General features: G+C 41.2%; 1 protein-coding gene across 1 annotated transcript in view; it reads right to left on the reverse strand.

Moving 5' to 3' along the window:
* Positions 1 to 16,746, reverse strand: part of Adamtsl1 (ADAMTS like 1) — a 919,831-nt gene that overhangs the window by 225,061 nt on the left and 678,024 nt on the right. The window contains exons 6-7 of the mRNA XM_050157409.1: positions 15,170 to 15,296; positions 1,935 to 2,009 (exon numbers count right to left, since the gene is read on the reverse strand). Of these exons, the coding sequence (XP_050013366.1) occupies positions 1,935 to 2,009; positions 15,170 to 15,296 (202 nt within the window). The remainder of the gene's footprint in view (positions 1 to 1,934; positions 2,010 to 15,169; positions 15,297 to 16,746) is intronic.

Genomic DNA, 16,746 nt, shown 5'->3' on the forward strand with positions numbered 1-16,746 from the left:
GAGAGAGAGAGAGAGAGAGAGAGAGAGAGAGAGAGAGAGAGAGAGAGAGAGAGAGAGAGAGAATTCAGGACTGACCACTTGGTACTGCCTACCTATCTAGTGTAGGCAGCATGCTCACTGGGGAAAAGCAGATCTCATATTGCATTTCCTCATTCATGAGTATCATTTGTAGCTTACCTAGTCATTGTTTAGGACAGTTCAAGAAAATAGAGCCAATTCTTTGGCTTTTGTGCATCTTTGTGTATGCATTGTGTGTGTGTGTGTGTGTGTGTGTTTATGGGGTGTGTGTAGAGGACAGTGTTGATGTTGGGTGTCTCTATCACTTTGCGTCTTAATTTCTTGAGACAGGGTCTCTCATTGGACCTGGGGCTCATTTATTGGGTGATATTGGCAGGCTAATAAGCTCTGGGGAGCCAGCACATCTGTGCCTCCAGCGCTATGATTGCAGACACATACTGCTTTATTATCTGGCTTCTTACATGGATGTTGGGAAATCTGAACTCAGACCCTCATGCTTGCACAGCAAGCACCTTACAAACTGAGCCATCTTCCTGTACCCCCAATTCTTCAGCTCCTCGGCAATCGTAAAACTGGGAAATGCAGGAGACTATCATATTTATAAATATATTTCTTCGGCAACATCAAGTTATTTTCCCGTGTGGCGATGATCTCAGCCTGGCTATTTTATTTCAGTCTCCGTCACTGCTCACAAACTTCCCATTTTGGAGTGTGGTTGTTATAAGAGCAGCTAGCTGTGTCCTCTCCTCAAGGGGATAAACAAATCTTTGAATGGTAAAAAGTGCACACATCTATTATCTTTTGACAAGTGAACCCTGGACTTCACTGGGCTGCTCAGGGAAAAGAACTTGGGTCCATATAAGGATGACTTATCTCTGTTTTCTTGTTTTGCCTAAATGGTTCCTCGCTTACTCCTGACTTCACACAATCTTTCAAACTTCACCTCTTTGATTAAATGTGTTTGTTTTTCAGAATAATTAGTAGGATATGTTAACTTTTCTAGACACTGGTCTAGCTTCCTCTTGTTTAATCTGATTATAATGATCTTTGTAGTCTAATTGCCAGAAAATAATCCCTGCTACTTAAACTGGCTTCGTGGGCATTGTGTGGAAGAGGAGGAGGAAATTCAGAGATGGGCTGAGTGGAGGGGACCAGCAGTGCTCAGAGGAACAACTGAAAGCAGTGAGAACGAACTTCAGAGGAAATATTATCAACCCCCTTTGTCTTTATAACGGACCATAATGTTCTTGTTGGAATCTATAGATCTCTATCTAAATGTCACTAAACCATAAGGAATAAGATGTGACTGGCTATCAGAACCTTGGCACCACTGACAATCAGTTCTTATAGACAAACCCTACCTGGACCCAGCGACCATTTAACAGCCTTATTACCTGTTAACCCCAAATCCTACCATTTATCTTCACGATATGAGGGCTCTTAATTAATACACAGAATTAATTTTTCTTCAAAGGTTTGTTTTAAAGGTAGGTTGTTTGTTTCTTCCACATATTTGTGGATTGATGAAGTAAAGATTTAAAATATGGAAGGAAAAGGAAAAGAATGGGGAAGAAATGAATTCTAGAAGGAGGGAAAGGAAAAGAGAGGTGAGGAAAAGGGAAGGGTGACTATAGAGGAAGTAGACAGAGACATAGCCGCCACAAGGCTTGGTGACCCATTCAGGCGCACAGCCCACGGACAACCCACTGGAGCCATCTGTTTCATAGTTTTCAGGATGACTGTGCTTAGAGACGATCATCAGGCCACCAATTATAGACAGAAGCCATTCACGCTGTCCTAGCACACAGAGATTGGTTCTCTTGAACTTTTCTCCTTTCTGGTAACAAAAATTAATAATAGAAACGAAAACATCCAGTCCCCCTCCCCCCCGCAAGGGAAACAGAGGCTCTACTTACACAAATGATCTGGCCCCTTTAAGACGAGGCGGATGTGTCTGCTTCCGTAAGGAATGGCAACCACGGTGTCATCCGCTAGAGAGAAACAGCGAAACTTTAAAAGCACAGAATCTGACACAAAATCACTGAGTGTCTCCCTTAAAAAGGCAGGGACAGTAGATTTAAAACCTTTTCCTTTTAGTTTTTGAAATGTGAAGCCAATGCTTTAGAATCCAAAAGTCTGCTTTCTCCAAAATAAAACATGCAGAGAAAAATGTATAGCTCAATAAAATAAAATAAATGCCAAAGAGGCCAGTTGCTGCTTAGCTTAGGGGAATTGGGCCTCTTAAAGTAAATATGCTTTATTTAAAAAAAAGATTTGTTTTATTTTTAAGTGTGTGTGTGTGAGTCTGTCTCCAGGTGGGGATATGTGCTCAAGTGAGGGCGTTGCCCATGAAGACCGGAAGAGGATGGAAGAGGATGGCAGATTCCCAGAGCTATTGCAAGTCACGTGACTTGGCTACTGAAAACGAAACCTGAGTGTTCTGCAAAAACAGTATTATCTTGACCTACTAAGTCATCTTCTCAGCACCCCCTAATTTTGATTTCAAAATGAATTTGTAAGGGACTCCTTTTAATTTTATAATGCTATCAAATTTTCCTGAATTACAACATTTGCACTGGATTAAAAATAAAAATAAGTCCTAGTTCAAAGAATGATGTACGTTATCAGAATTTGCATCTCTCTCTGTTAAAGCATCTTGGCTAAGTGGAGCAGACTAGGAAGGGAAAATACATTTGTGTGCTCTGAACCTTCAAAACCCTTCCTTTCCCTTCGTGACTATAAACTACTTTCATTCTTAATGAACTACTGTGAAAGCCTGGTCAATGTTGATCTAATATATCTCCACATTTACCATCTCTGTTTCAAAATACCTTTAAAAATCTGGCTGAATCAAAGGTTATTCTACCATGGGGTATCCTACTGATACATACATTCACGCGATGCATAGATTCAAAAAACGGGAGACTGGAGAGATAGCTCAGTGGTTTAGAGCTCTTGCTGCTCTTGCAGAGAACCTGAGTTCAGTTGCCAGCACCCACATCAGGCGGCCCACAACCATGTGTAACTCCGGCTCCAGGGAATGGGACACCTTTGGCCTCCTCAGGTACCTTCATTCACATGTACAAACTCATGTCCACACACACACACACCTACACATAATTCACAATAAAAATAAACCCTCAAAAAGTAATTAGAGGTAGATGACCCCCACCCTGTCAACACTATAGACACAGCCACTGGAAACGCCATCTCTGACAATGCCTTATAATTACATTTGCCGCAGGCTCATTTTCACGACAAAGTCTGTTTCACCCATGACAGGCGACATGAACAAAGAGGATTTCATGATGAAGGAATAGACTCTCCAGAAGCATGGTGACAAAAGTAAGGCCAAGTGGAGAGAAAAGCACTTGAGAGACAAAAATAGGTAAGTTCTTTAAAATGAGCCATTATATCCAGAAATTGGGTGTGACTATCTATTGCTGCTTATGTTTCTAACATTAGATATCATCATAATAGTGGGATAAATAGGTTTAAACAAAAGATTCTCAGTGGATGCAGGTAGTGAGCCTCAGAAGCTACCTAATGAGTCTCACTCAGCTCCTATGCCTCTAAGAGAAGGTAACATGTACTATTGCCATACACAGGCATGAATAGGTAACATCTACTACTGCCGTACACAGGCATGAAGAGCAGATACACATATAAATATGTTGCCTGGAACAGAGTAAGTATTCAGTACCTTTATTTTCCTCATTTCTGTTCAAGATTCCTTAAGAGGAGATGGGGAGAGAAAAGTGAGAAGGGGAGGTTGGGGGGAACTTGGGAAACGGGATGTTTGGGATAAAGGAAGGTTGGATAGGGGAGCAGGGAAGCACATATCTTAATTAAGGGAGCCATCTTAGGGTTGGCAAGAGACTTGGTGCTAGAGGGGCTCCCAGGTGCCCAGGGCGATGTCCCCAGTTAGTTCCTGGGGCAGCTGAGGACAGGGAACCTGAAATGACCCTATCCTATAGCCATACTGATGAATATCTTGCATATCACCATAGAACCTTCATCTGGAGATGGATGGAGATAGAGACAGAGACCCACACTGGAGCACCGGACTGAGCTCCCAATGTCCCAAGGAGGAGCAGAAGGAGGGAAAATATGAGCAAAGAAGTCAGGACCACGAGGGGTGCACCCACCCACGGAGACAGTGGGGCTGATCTATTGTGAGCTCACCAAGGCCAGCTGGACTGCGACTGAAAAAGCATGGGATAAAACCGGACTCTCTGAATATGGTGGACAATGAGGGCTGCTGAGAAGCCAAGGACAATGGCACTGGGTTTTGATCCTACTTCATGTTCTGGCTTTGTGGGAGCCTAGCCAGTTTGGATGTTCACCTTCCTAGACCAGGATGGAGCGGGGAGGACTTTGGACTTCCCACAGGGCAGGGAACCCTGACTGCCCTTCAGACTGGAGAGGGAGGGGGAGAGGAGTGGAGGGAGGGGGAGATGAGAGGGGGGGGAGAAAGGGAGATGGGGAGGGAAATGGGAGGCGGGGAGGAGGCGGAAATTTTTTTTCAATAAAAAATTATATTAAAAAAAGATTCCTTAAGAAATGGGGGCAGAGAGGCTGAGAGATGGCTCAGTGATTAAGAGTACTGATTGCTCTTCCACAGGCCCTGGGGTTCAATTCCCAACACCCACATGGCAGCTCACAACTGTCGCTAACTTCAGTTTCAATAGCTTCTTCTGTTTTCCACAGGCACCAGGTCTGCATGGCGCTGGAAGACTTTTATTTTATGTGCCATCAAACACTGCAGGTTCCCTAGGACACAACCTGCTGACCGAGGTCATGAGTCTTCATTCCTGCCCTGAAGAGGTTACATTTATCAAGGCTGTTGAATGTTCTACCTACATTATACATTTATTGTTGTTTTGAAGGCCATCTGTTGTTGAATAAAAGGCTGTATTTCTGAGAGCGAGTACTTTGGGGCATAGAAAGCAAACTGAATAACGGAAAAACAGAAGAGGAACACAGGGACATTAAGGTTGGGCCTGCAGAACCTTAAGTTTCAAAAAGACATGCATTTGGAAGTTTGCAAAAGAAATTCAAAAGAAGTTGAAACAATGGGATTTCTGGAAATAGCTAGTCTTTGTTTATCAGCAGGTCAAGTAAAGTCCACGTGAGAGGGAAGCTTTCTGTTTGGCCCTGCTCTGCTCAGCAGCAGTCCTCTGACCCCCGCACGGCCCATGGGCCCATTCGTCTTTGTTGGAAGTATCTCGCATTCCTCATACTGGGGCGGTAACATTGTCTTTTGGCTGATGCCTTAAAGTTTGTATGCTTCAGAGCGAAGAGCAGGGAGGAACCCTGAAGGCTGCAGAGGGTATAAGGCAGGATGAAAAAAGCCCACCAGACAAGAGGGAAGGAGTAGCTTTTGACGCCCTTCTGCAAGTCCCTAGTCAAGGAGGAAAATGGGTTAACACGGGTGCTAGAGTGATGTGCAGAACACAACACAGGGGTTGGAGGAGCCGTAGTCTGCTCTTGTGTGGTGAGATGACTCCGGCAGTCACTAGGAATCAGTCAACTCATCACTGTGTTCTAGGAAGTTTGTAAGAGTCTCTCATATGTCATGTTTTATGTGAGAGAGTACGGACTCAAATAAATGGGTGAACCATTAGTCCCAATCTTTGGATCCTGAGAAAATGGCTCTAGGGAAATATAGGGAAACCTGTTGACTATATCCTATCCAGGGAAATTCTCAGCACTCTTTCATTAGTTTCTATGAGTTCCTTAGCAACCTGATGATTGCTAATGATTGCTAATGGATCACATTCCATCCATTCTGTTGAACTCAGGGTATGTCCAACGCCTGTATCCTAAGAATTGTTAACAGCACCTGATGTGTCAGCATAGAACCTGGGAAACAGGCTCCTGATGTGAGCATCCTAAGTGGTCACTCCTAAACATATGCATATAGGCAATGCTATTCAGACTCAATAGGTTGGATACATAGTCTATAATGGTTGTATAATAATTACAAATGGTCCTTGAATTTGAGTGGGGATAGTAGGAAGTTCATGGGAAGAGTTGTGTGGGGAAGGGTGGAGTAAAATGATATGACCACAGTCTTACTCATGTGTGAAATTATCAATTATTAAAATATAAAAAAGGAAAATGTGAAAAATTTAATTTCTGCATGCTATCAGCAAAAGCTGTTCTTCTAACTGTGATACATTATTGCATTTAACCATAAACTCTCATTGCTTTAGTGTGGATTGAAAGATTCTTGTAGTTATTGTCCCTGCTATGCACAGGGGTGTTTAAAAAGTTCCAGCGTAGGATGTGTTGTGCTGCCTACTTCCTGGGTGACTAGTGTAACCAGTGTGGTTGGTGGGGAAGGCGGTCACATCTCTCACCAGGCCACCCATTCCTCTGAATGCCCTGTCCTACAAAGGCACACTCTTTCTTGCTCTACTGCATCTGTCCTAACCTAGTCTAACTTTGCAGACAGAACTATGATGCCAGTCTTTGGGACATAGTTCTGGGTTACTAATCAACATTTTAAGAGAGATTAGATAACACATTGTTGGGTTCCGTGGACAAGCTCTTCATAGGAATCATGAATTCTGCCATTTCACATACCTGGGTGGCAACTGACATTTCACAAGCCAATTGTTACCAAGAAATGTACTTAAAGGATTTATTTGAAAATTTTATAGTGTGGCAGGTACTTTCTTCACTTCTCTTTATAGAGCATTTGAATGAAGTTTTAAATTCTGTCGGTGTCCTGAACTGATGAATCAGAGAAAGGTGAAAAGCTAATACTTTGCAAACACAGGTTTCTTATTTTGATGTCCAAGTTTATCTTAGTATTAGATCTGCTGTTAGGTTCACAATTTATAGGACTCTTCCCTGGAGATAATACTTGATCTTGTTTTTTAAATGAAAGGATGATTATGGTTAACACAAAAAGCCTGCCAGTATTAAGAAAGTTTTGATGGTGTCTTTTAAACCCTTATCTCAATTTTAGTGCTCTAAAAGCATATCCAACAAAACAGAAGAGGCTTAACATTTAAGCCCTTTCAGCCTTCTATCCCACCCAAGTTTATCAGTAATTGCATAATGAAAGATATATGTGGGGCAGGCCAAGCAATACTCGCTCTATTATCAACTGGAAAAATTTTTATCTTTTTAGGGGTCTAGGCCAAAAACTGGAGTGCTATCCAAAATTACATTTAATCAGAATAAGCTCTATTGTTAAAATATTTGACTTCATTGATTCTAAGAGGAACACACACTCATATTTTATATTAGGACAATTGCACAATAACGTCTTAAATTCTCTGCTATGCAGGCTGTAATCCTGCCTCATCCCTCTTCAGCTGCATAGATACTAACAGCAAAATTGCATGGTATGACTGTATAAGATTTTAAAAATTTACAAAATATCACATTAAAAACTAGCTGGTATACATGTAAAACGAGAGCCAGAAATATGGAAGAAATTTCCATGGCAATAGCAGAACAGATTCCTTAAACCCTGGGAAAAAGCTGTAGAGACTGCTAGATAATGAGACTTGAAGGACCACACAACATCCCCATAAAAGGAGTCAAGTTATCAGATTTCTTGTATATCAGATATTTACACTGTGGCTCATAACAGTAGCAAAATGAATTTGGCAATGAAATAATTTCACTGCAACCTGATGAACTGTATTAAAGGGTCATTGCATTAGGAAGGTTGGGGACTGCTATTCTACATAATTGCAAAGATGGCTGAAGTACCCAGCCAAGAAGAATAGGGACCAGTTTTAACATCATGCCTAAAACAACTAAAAAGTCAGACAAAATTGTATGAAACCATGCTGTTTAAGACACCAGGCCTTAGATAGAGAAGGGCAGGAAGCAGAGAAGGTACAGCCTAGTATTTCATTGTTTTATTTCCTTGAACAGGTTTTCTGGTTGTGTCTCTGAGAGTAGGAACTCTGGAAGAGATTTGCAAAGTCTGAAAAGACAAACGTAAGAGTCTAAACAATGGAAGGAGTTAAAATTTCTTGAAAAAAGTTTCAGGAGAGAGAGAGAGAGAGAGAGAGAGAGAGAGAGAGAGAGAGAGAGAGAGAGAGAGAGAGAGAGAGAGAGAGAGAGAGAGAGAGAGAGAGANAGAGAGAGAGAGAGAGAGAGAGAGAGAGAGAGAGAGAGAGAGAGAGAGAGAGAGAGAGAGAGAGAGAGAGAGAGAGAGAGAGAATTTTGAAGACCTAAGTTGGTCCTGAAACATTATGTATCAATGCATAAAAGTGAGGACACTTGCTTAGCTTGGGAAAAGAACAACACAAAGAATTATGGATATACTGCAATCACACAGGGCTAAGAACCATGTCTTATTCCACTGGACAGTCTTGAAGACATTGTAATTCACAGAACATTGAGTATTTAGAAGGCTCTTGCCTTATAGAAGGGTACAATTAACTCTAGGCCAAGCATGGCTTTGCTCCCACCTACCAAATTGTAAGACTCAAAAAAGATCACGTTGAGTTCAAGTAACTTAACTGCTCCCAGAACAAAGCTTAAGCATATTTATAGGAATACAAAAATATCCCATACCCAACAAAGTAAAATCTGCGATGACTGGCATCCAGTCAAAAATTACCAGACATGTAAAGAACCCAAAAATATAGCCCAACTAAAGTGAAAAATCCATCAATCAAAACACAGACTGGACATTAAAATAGTCAGTATAACCATATTCCATATGTTCAGAAAGTTAAGTATTGAAAAAAATCTTTAGCCCCATAAGATTTCACTAGTGAATGCTACCATGCATTTGAAGAAGAAATAATAAATATTAATAATATCAATTTCATATATTTTTCTAAAAAAATAACATATAAGGGAACATTTCCAAACTTGTTATATGAGGCCAGCCTTAGAAAGATCTCCAACCAATCACAAACAGTATCCTATGTCCAAATACAGACTAGTGGATTTCATTTTTAAAAAAACATATAAAATCTCTCAACAAATTTTGGCAAATTAATTATCAATCTATGGAAAAACTAGCCATGAGTAAGTAGAGTTTATCTTTGGACCAGTTTATCCCAGTTAATAAGACCATGGAGGGTCTGTCCTAGGAATGCAGGGCTAGTTCTTTATCTAAAAACCAATTAATGCAATTTGTCACAAGAAAAGGATAGAACAGAAGCTACATGATGGCACCAAGTGAGCCATAAAGGAAACTTAATCAAATTTGATATCTATCCAGGATAATAACTCTCAGAAGAGTGTGCGTACAATGTGTTTGTGTGTGTGTGTGTGTCTGTGTGTTGGGGGAGTGCGTGGGTATGAATTTTGTCAATTTAAAGTAGAATCCTTGTTTTTTTTTTTTTTTTAAAAAAAAACCTTCAGCTTTTGTGATACTCAGTAGTGAGAAATGAAATACTTTCTCCTTGAGATGGGAATGAGGAGGATGCCAATTCACTTCCTTATCAGTGCATCAGATGCCCGGGACAAAGGAAGGGTCAAAAATATTTGGGCCACAAATTTACAAAATTTACAATGGTGAAGAAAAATATCCTTATCAGTAAATAAGATGATTATTTATGCAGAAAATCCCATCATTTACCAAAACTCATAGGACTAGCAAGTGAATTTAGCTAGACAGCAAAACACATGACAAACATAATAAATAACTGATTACATTTGTATAAATTGTAATGTGTGATTGAAGAAGTAAATAAAAAATATAGTACCATTTGTAATTGATGAAAAATACAAAAGGAATAAACCTAAAAGCTATAGGATTTATATGCTGAGCACTAGTAATAACTGATGAAGAAACTGAAGCAGACCCTATTAATGAAGAGACATGAGATCCTAACAGGTCAAATGACTTAATGTACTAAAGTTGCCAAGTACTCCCTCTCTACTAAGTCAATCTGTAGAATTAACATACTTCTAGTCAAAGTCCTCAGGAGAATTTTTGCAGATAAGAAGACTATAAAATTTACACGGAAAAGCAAAGAATCAGAACAGAACAGCCAAAATTACTTTCAAAAGAAGAATAACTAAAAGTTGAAGGGATCACTTTCCTGATTTGGGGACTTGTAGAAGTAACATAGCCAAGACCGATGAGGCATTTTGATGGTGTAGAATCAAGAAATTGAATTGAGGTTCCTCTACCTTCCAAAATTACTCTAGCTGTGTCAAGCTTACATAGAAACAGGCTAGCAGAGCTATCCACCCTCACTGCACATACATATAGCAACAGTAAGTGGAATAAATGAATCCAGCAGTGTGTGTGTGTGTGTGTGTGTGTGTGTGTGTAAAACAGTAATAATCAAAGAAGAAGAGGTCATAAATTTGGCATGAGAGAAGTTTGAGGGGGAAGTTGGTGGAGTAGAAATAATATAAATATAATACACATAATTTGAAACTCTCACAATACCAAGAGAAATTTAAAAAGAGCTCAGTTCTGAGAAAAGGTTTTGTTTTAGTTTTACTTATCAATTTTCTTCAGTTGCATTTTATTTATATTTATTATTATATTATATTTATTTCATGTATACAAAAGTATTATATGATTAAACATGTCTAACTGTAAAACTAATCAAAAATGAAGAATGAAGGAAAAACCCATAGTGACCAGAAAGTTGTACCCTAATCTTAGTTTAAATGACAGCTTCTTTCTTCTTTCTACAGTACATGAAATAACGGAGCATGTCCCAATCAATGGTATCCTAGATCCTTAAAGTCCAATTGAAGAGTGGGAGGAATGAGAATATGAGCAAAGAGGTCAAGACCATGAGGGGTTCACCCACTGAAACAGTTTACCTGAGCTAATGGGAGCTCACCAACTTCAGCCAGACTGGGAAGGAACAAGCATAGGACCAAACTAGTCCCTCTGAATGTGGTTGACAGTTGCGTGGCTGGGGCAGACTGTGGGGCCACTGGCAGTGAGTGGCACCAGGATTTATCCCTACTTGGGGATCCTAATCTCTTTGGATGTAAACCCCGCTCAGCCTAAATATAGTAGGGAGGGCCTTGGACCTTCCCCAAAGCAATGTGCCTCACCCTCCCTGAGGAGTGGATAGGGGTGGGGTGGGAGGGTGTGTGGAGGGAATGGGAGGAGGGGAGAGAGTAAGAACTTGAATTGGTATTTTTTTTTAAAAACATCTAATAAATTTTAAAAAAGAAGAAATACGGGAGATATAGAGCTGGACCTTTCTTGTCCTATCCACAGCCACTGCTCCAAGCTTCTGGCCTAGCTTCCTGCAATAACCTCCAGACTTCACCCCCTCCTTCCATAGTCATCCCAACTCCACACTCGGCTCCCATCAAACCATTCTGTTCAAAATCCCCCACGGATCCTAATCTTGTTCCGACTAAGAGCCAGACTCCTTTAAAACTCCCCACACTGCCCATGGCATTCCTCACCCTGCTGCCTTCCTGCCTTCAACATTTCTCTAGGCTTTTTCAAACCCTTCCTTGTCCCTCATGGAATTTGTCACAGGGTACAAATACTTGGGGCCATTGTATTTGTCTTTCTTTCTGCTTAGAATTCTCCTATCTGCCACAATGCCAAATAACTGACTTGTGTTATCACGACCCCTTCCACCTCTATCAAGTATCAAGTTTCTGATCATCAAGTCCTTTCTTACTGACCTATTAAAACTGCGACTCTTCTTCAGCCTCTGGCTGCCAGCTCATCCAAGTCCTATGTTCTTCCCTTTTCCTGATGAACGTTTTCCATCTCTCCTAGTATCCAATGGCACACATGAACTTTATTTGTTTATCTGTTTGTCTGAGGGTTCCTCATACTAGTCTGTAAGTCTCATGGAGAAATAGGTTTTTGCCTGTTTTGTTCTTTGCTGTGTTTCTAGCATGAGGAACAGTTCATCAGTGCATAGCCTGTGTCTCTTAAATGCCTACTGTTGAGTGAATGGACAGGCATCTTTGGAGGGATTATGAGTACAGCTCAAAGTAGTCATATAGGAGGGGAAAGTTTTGTTACCACTTTTTTTTTTTATTTACTTATTTTCTGTATTTTATACTTAGGAGTCCCCATGTTTTATAACAAACATAATTCATCTCAAAAATTTTGAGCCATACTGAAGGTCCAGGAATATGCTAACCCACAGCCATTATAAGTCAGCATGAGTCATAGTCTGAGAGGCACACCCTCGAGAAGCTTCATTTTATCTTGATATAAATTAGTTTATTTGACCCTTGCCATTCAAGGAGTGTGGTGAGAGAGATTGAGGCTGTCTTGGTAGCACTGAAACCTACAGCTACATTCGAAAGTTCTGTGGTCTGCTTGCAGATTCATAGCAAGCAGGCTGGATCAGGGTCTAACAGTCTAAGAAGACGCAAACTACCACACATGTCAATAAAGCTTGTGAGAGGAACGAGCCTTTACATTTTAAGAGTCAAAAGCAAGCTAAAGTTAGCTAGTTATTTTTCCTAGTGGTCTGAAGAAGTCAAAAGTTGAGTATGAAAGGAGAACTGACCATTATCACTAGGTCTTTCCCTATGAAAAAGGAGCAGGCACTACAGTGTCTTCTGATAAAATGGTGGCTTCCTTTCCCTTCACCAGCAGCACTTTGATAAGTTACTCCTATTTTTCTTTTTCATTCTGGCGCTTTCTGCAATGGTCTTTCTCCACTCTTTTATTTTCCCTTTGTTCCCAAGAGTTTTGATAACATAAGAAAAAAAAACTTGGATATAAATTTGGAAAGAAAATGAGTTCAGTGTGGGGAATCCGAGCGCTAGGAGTTGGAAGTGAGCATGTGGTTGGCTTATGGCTCCTTTTGGCAAGACGTGGGGGGAGACCTGGCAGCGCTCCTCCAGAGCCTCAGGGGTGGAGCATGCTCACCTGGCCAGCACACTGCCTGTTGAGCAACTAATCACCCTTGCCTGTGGGCTGCCTTGAAGTCTGTGAATCCAGGGCAGGAGATTCTCCTGGGGTGGAGACAGTCTAAGCGAGGCAGCTGGGTGAGCATCTGCTACAGATTGTGGTGAGGGGCATAGACATGCCGGGCTTTATTGATATAAATCATTTTGTCATGAGGCATCATCTGAGCTAAGGTAAATGAATCAATTGCGTTTTGTCATTAGGTATAATCATCAGGCTGTGTATTATATAATTTACCCACTGTTGGTCTTGAATGGAGTCCCTTTCACTGAGGTATGCGTTTGTAGAACGGGGGATGACATATGGCTCTCAACTTGCCCTGGTTTGTTCAATGAGAGCTTCTCTTCCTATCCTGCAGGGGCTGGGAGCCTGGGAACTACTGAGTGCCCCCAGTAGGAGGGTGAGAAGAATGCCTGCCCAAACACTGTTCTGCCTCCACTATGGGAACAGGAAGGTATAGGCACAACGATAAAGGAAGACCCTTTATTGAAACAGGCTTTCAGGAGTTACCAGGGGGCAGTTGCTGCACAATGCCTACCAACACTTTTGGGCTGAATGGCAATTCCCACATTCCTGGATGATGGGCACCAGTTCAATTATGGACCGAATAATTAGAAAGATTCTCCTTCTTCAGCACTCCCTAGAGAATTCTGTTAGAATTGGCCCTTGAAGTGCATTTTTTCCCCATAAAACTATTCAACCCAAATTTCAGAGGTTACAAAGGAATGCTGCCTCTGCCCATTTCTGGTTTCCATCTATTGACTTCCTTAATTCTTCATCACATAAAAAAAGCTACCAACATATATGACCAACACAGATGAGCAAAGAACGCTCTTGCCTGGATGTGCTTTATCAATATCGGAGTCACCCCATCCTTCATGTTAGCTGCCAGAGTCCTTAGAAGTTTTAGTTTTTCAGAGAATCGTATTTCTTCTCTTCCTCCAGGGCAGTGAAAATGTGGTGAGCTTCCTAAGTGGGCATCTACAATATTTCATTTGCTTAAATATCCCTGGCCATTCTTCCTGCCTCTCTTCCCAAGAGGCTCCTCCCATTTGGCAAGGTGCCTTTCCTTGGCTTTTCCAGTGCTTCCACAAGCACTCTGTCTGCCTTTCCTCTTGACCTACAGGTCCGTTTAAAGCCATAAACCTGCCACATGTCAGTTGTTTTCCTCCGACTAGTCAACAAGTAAAGATAACAAAACCACAGGCAAAAATTTATTCTGATTTCCCAGGCTGTGGAGACATACTAAAATAGATATTAGGAAATGACATACTGAAGGATCGTAGATAATAAAAACATTAAACCAGGGTCAAAATGGCTCTCAAAACCCATGCCCTTGAGTAGAGAGGCCATGCTTCTTTCTGTGCAGTGAACCTTTCAGAAGAGACTATTATAATAATTCACATGGACACGTGGCTCCATGGTTTAGAGACCTTGGCATTTATGCCTTCTATTCTCACAGACTCAATTAGGAAGCTACCCTTGGTCTTCTGAGTTTATCCATCTATCTAATTTATAAATATCTAACAAACCCAGAATCAGCATGATGGAATAGTAGAGGAATGTGGGTTTTTAGGCACTGGGATCAGACTCTGAGCTCAAATTATTAGCTCTTTATGTGACCTGAGAAAGTCATAGCATCTGGGAAGTTCTCAGTCATGTCTGCTATAACAGAAAATTAAGACTACCTTGTTTACAAGGTTCCTAAAAAGACCACATGGGGTGATAGTGTGGAGTTCAAAGCACATACATGTAGAATAAGCCATGTTACATGATGATATAGGGAGAGAAGGACACAAAGATCATTGAATGGCTTCACAGAACTTAAATGACTTCACCAAACTTTGGCCCAACATTAACTCTGAAAGAACCCATTGCCAGCACTGCCCTCAGGCCACCTTGAAAATGAGGGCCATGTGACTTTACAGTAGTAGGGGTGAGTTCGTTCTGATTGTCCCACTTTCTCTGTGATACTTCTACCAGGAATATCAGAATACATATCATACAGGAGCTAGGATGAAGTCTGTATTCCCATTGAGCAGAAAAGCTCAGCTGTTTCTAATGTTCCCTCCCACTGTGCCTCAGAAGGAAAGGGTCCCTCCTTCAGGTTACAACTGGCGATCTGACTTGTTCCACATGAACCCACAAGGCAGGACCATGTTCCCTCCAAATTTTCAGATTCTTCTCCACTTTGCTAGATGTTTTATTCACCAGTTGTGGAGGGGGGCCACAGTTAGGTGAGGACTGAATAACAAGTCAACAAAGTACCAAACTGCCCATCTCTTAGTGTCTTACATTTAGTTGCCGAGAGCTGGGATTTATACTGCCCTCGGACCAGCCGGCAGGTGGACCCATCTCCGTTGCAGACCCCACAGTTATCCTCCTTGGCGGTGCTTCCCAGCTGGTGATCACAGCCAACAATCTAATGAGAAAGAGAAATGTATAATTCAACAAGGCACTTCCCGTGCAGGGATCGATGGCAAGACCAATGGCTACCAAATGACACACACGGCCCTCATCTCTGAGAGACACAAGATGTACTTGATTTTAAAGGGACTGAGCTAATCAAATACAAACCAGATAAGGGGGAAATCTGTAGTATGGACAGAAGTATCTTTATCGTTCAAGTATAGAAGTGGGAAGATTATAGAAGACAGGGGATGGAGACTGGGAAGGACTGGGAGAAAGTAAAAATAGATCCTGAACTACTGATGTTATGATAACTTTAGTGCAAAAGTCGTTCTCAGTGTCAATAATGAGGTCTCTCTCAAATTACAGAATACCACAGATGTAAAGTGACTGCAACTGGAAACATTTTCTCAACGATCTCCAGGTGCTGAATGTTACTTAGAACACAAACTGCATAAGGGCTTTGCACATTGGGTTCATTACTGTATTTTAAGAAACTGGAAGAGTGCTTCATCTGTAGGTTAACATTTCTTTAATGCTGTGATAGTAGGCTTTTTCAGCAACATTGTAACACTAACACAGGTGTGTGTGTGTGTGTGTGTGTGTGTGTGTTTATGTGTGTCTGCCAGGGATGACTCTGCCTGGCTCTTTCCTGTATAAAACAAAAACAAACATCTCATTAACTTTCAAAATGATCATGCAAGATATCCCTGTTGTAAAGTTCAAGTTATGTGTTTTGCCTAAGGGTCCTTGGCGAATAAGGAGTCATGTCGTAAATACACTCAGCAAAACATCCATAGTTCGTCCACATCAGGCATTAATGAAACCATACCTTTATCAGGTAGGCAGGCAAGCTTCTTTGTATCTTTGACGATTTCTCTCCTATGTTTAAGTCAGAGAAACAAGCCAGATCCATAGTTGCAGAGTGTTAGTTTAAGGTGCGTTACAATTGTTTATGCTGTGGGACATCTGTTTAATGATGCACAGATGTGTTGCATTTTTTTATGTCTCATTTGTTTAACTCTGTGAAGCTGTGTTACTTTGCCTGCCTACAACACCTGATTGGTCTAACAAAGAGCTGAATGGTCAGTAGCTAGGCAAGAGAGAGAAATAGGCGGGGCTGTTGGGCACAGAGAATAAATAGTTAGAAAAGCTGGCTAGAAACTAGCAACGACACCATATGACAGTGGATTGCATATCCTGGAATTTTGTATTGAGCTAATGCCAAAGCCTTGCCGTGCTTTGATGTCAATTATTGTTCTTAATGAGAAGAAATGGAGTGACATTTCAAGAGGCTCAGCACTAGTCATTAGGGCTTCTTTGATCAGATTCTGCAGAACTGTAGTAGCGTTATTTTCAACATTCTTATCCATAGACAGGCCTCCACATGAATGGTCAGTATTTACCTGTACTTACATTTTTAGGACATTGTGAAAGGGGAATTGCAGAAGTACCTACTTTAA

Source organism: Alexandromys fortis, unplaced genomic scaffold (assembly GCF_014885135.2).
Source record: "Alexandromys fortis isolate MF-2015 unplaced genomic scaffold, M_Fortis_MF-2015_v1.1 scaffold_64, whole genome shotgun sequence".
Classification (NCBI taxonomy): domain Eukaryota; kingdom Metazoa; phylum Chordata; class Mammalia; order Rodentia; family Cricetidae; genus Alexandromys; species Alexandromys fortis.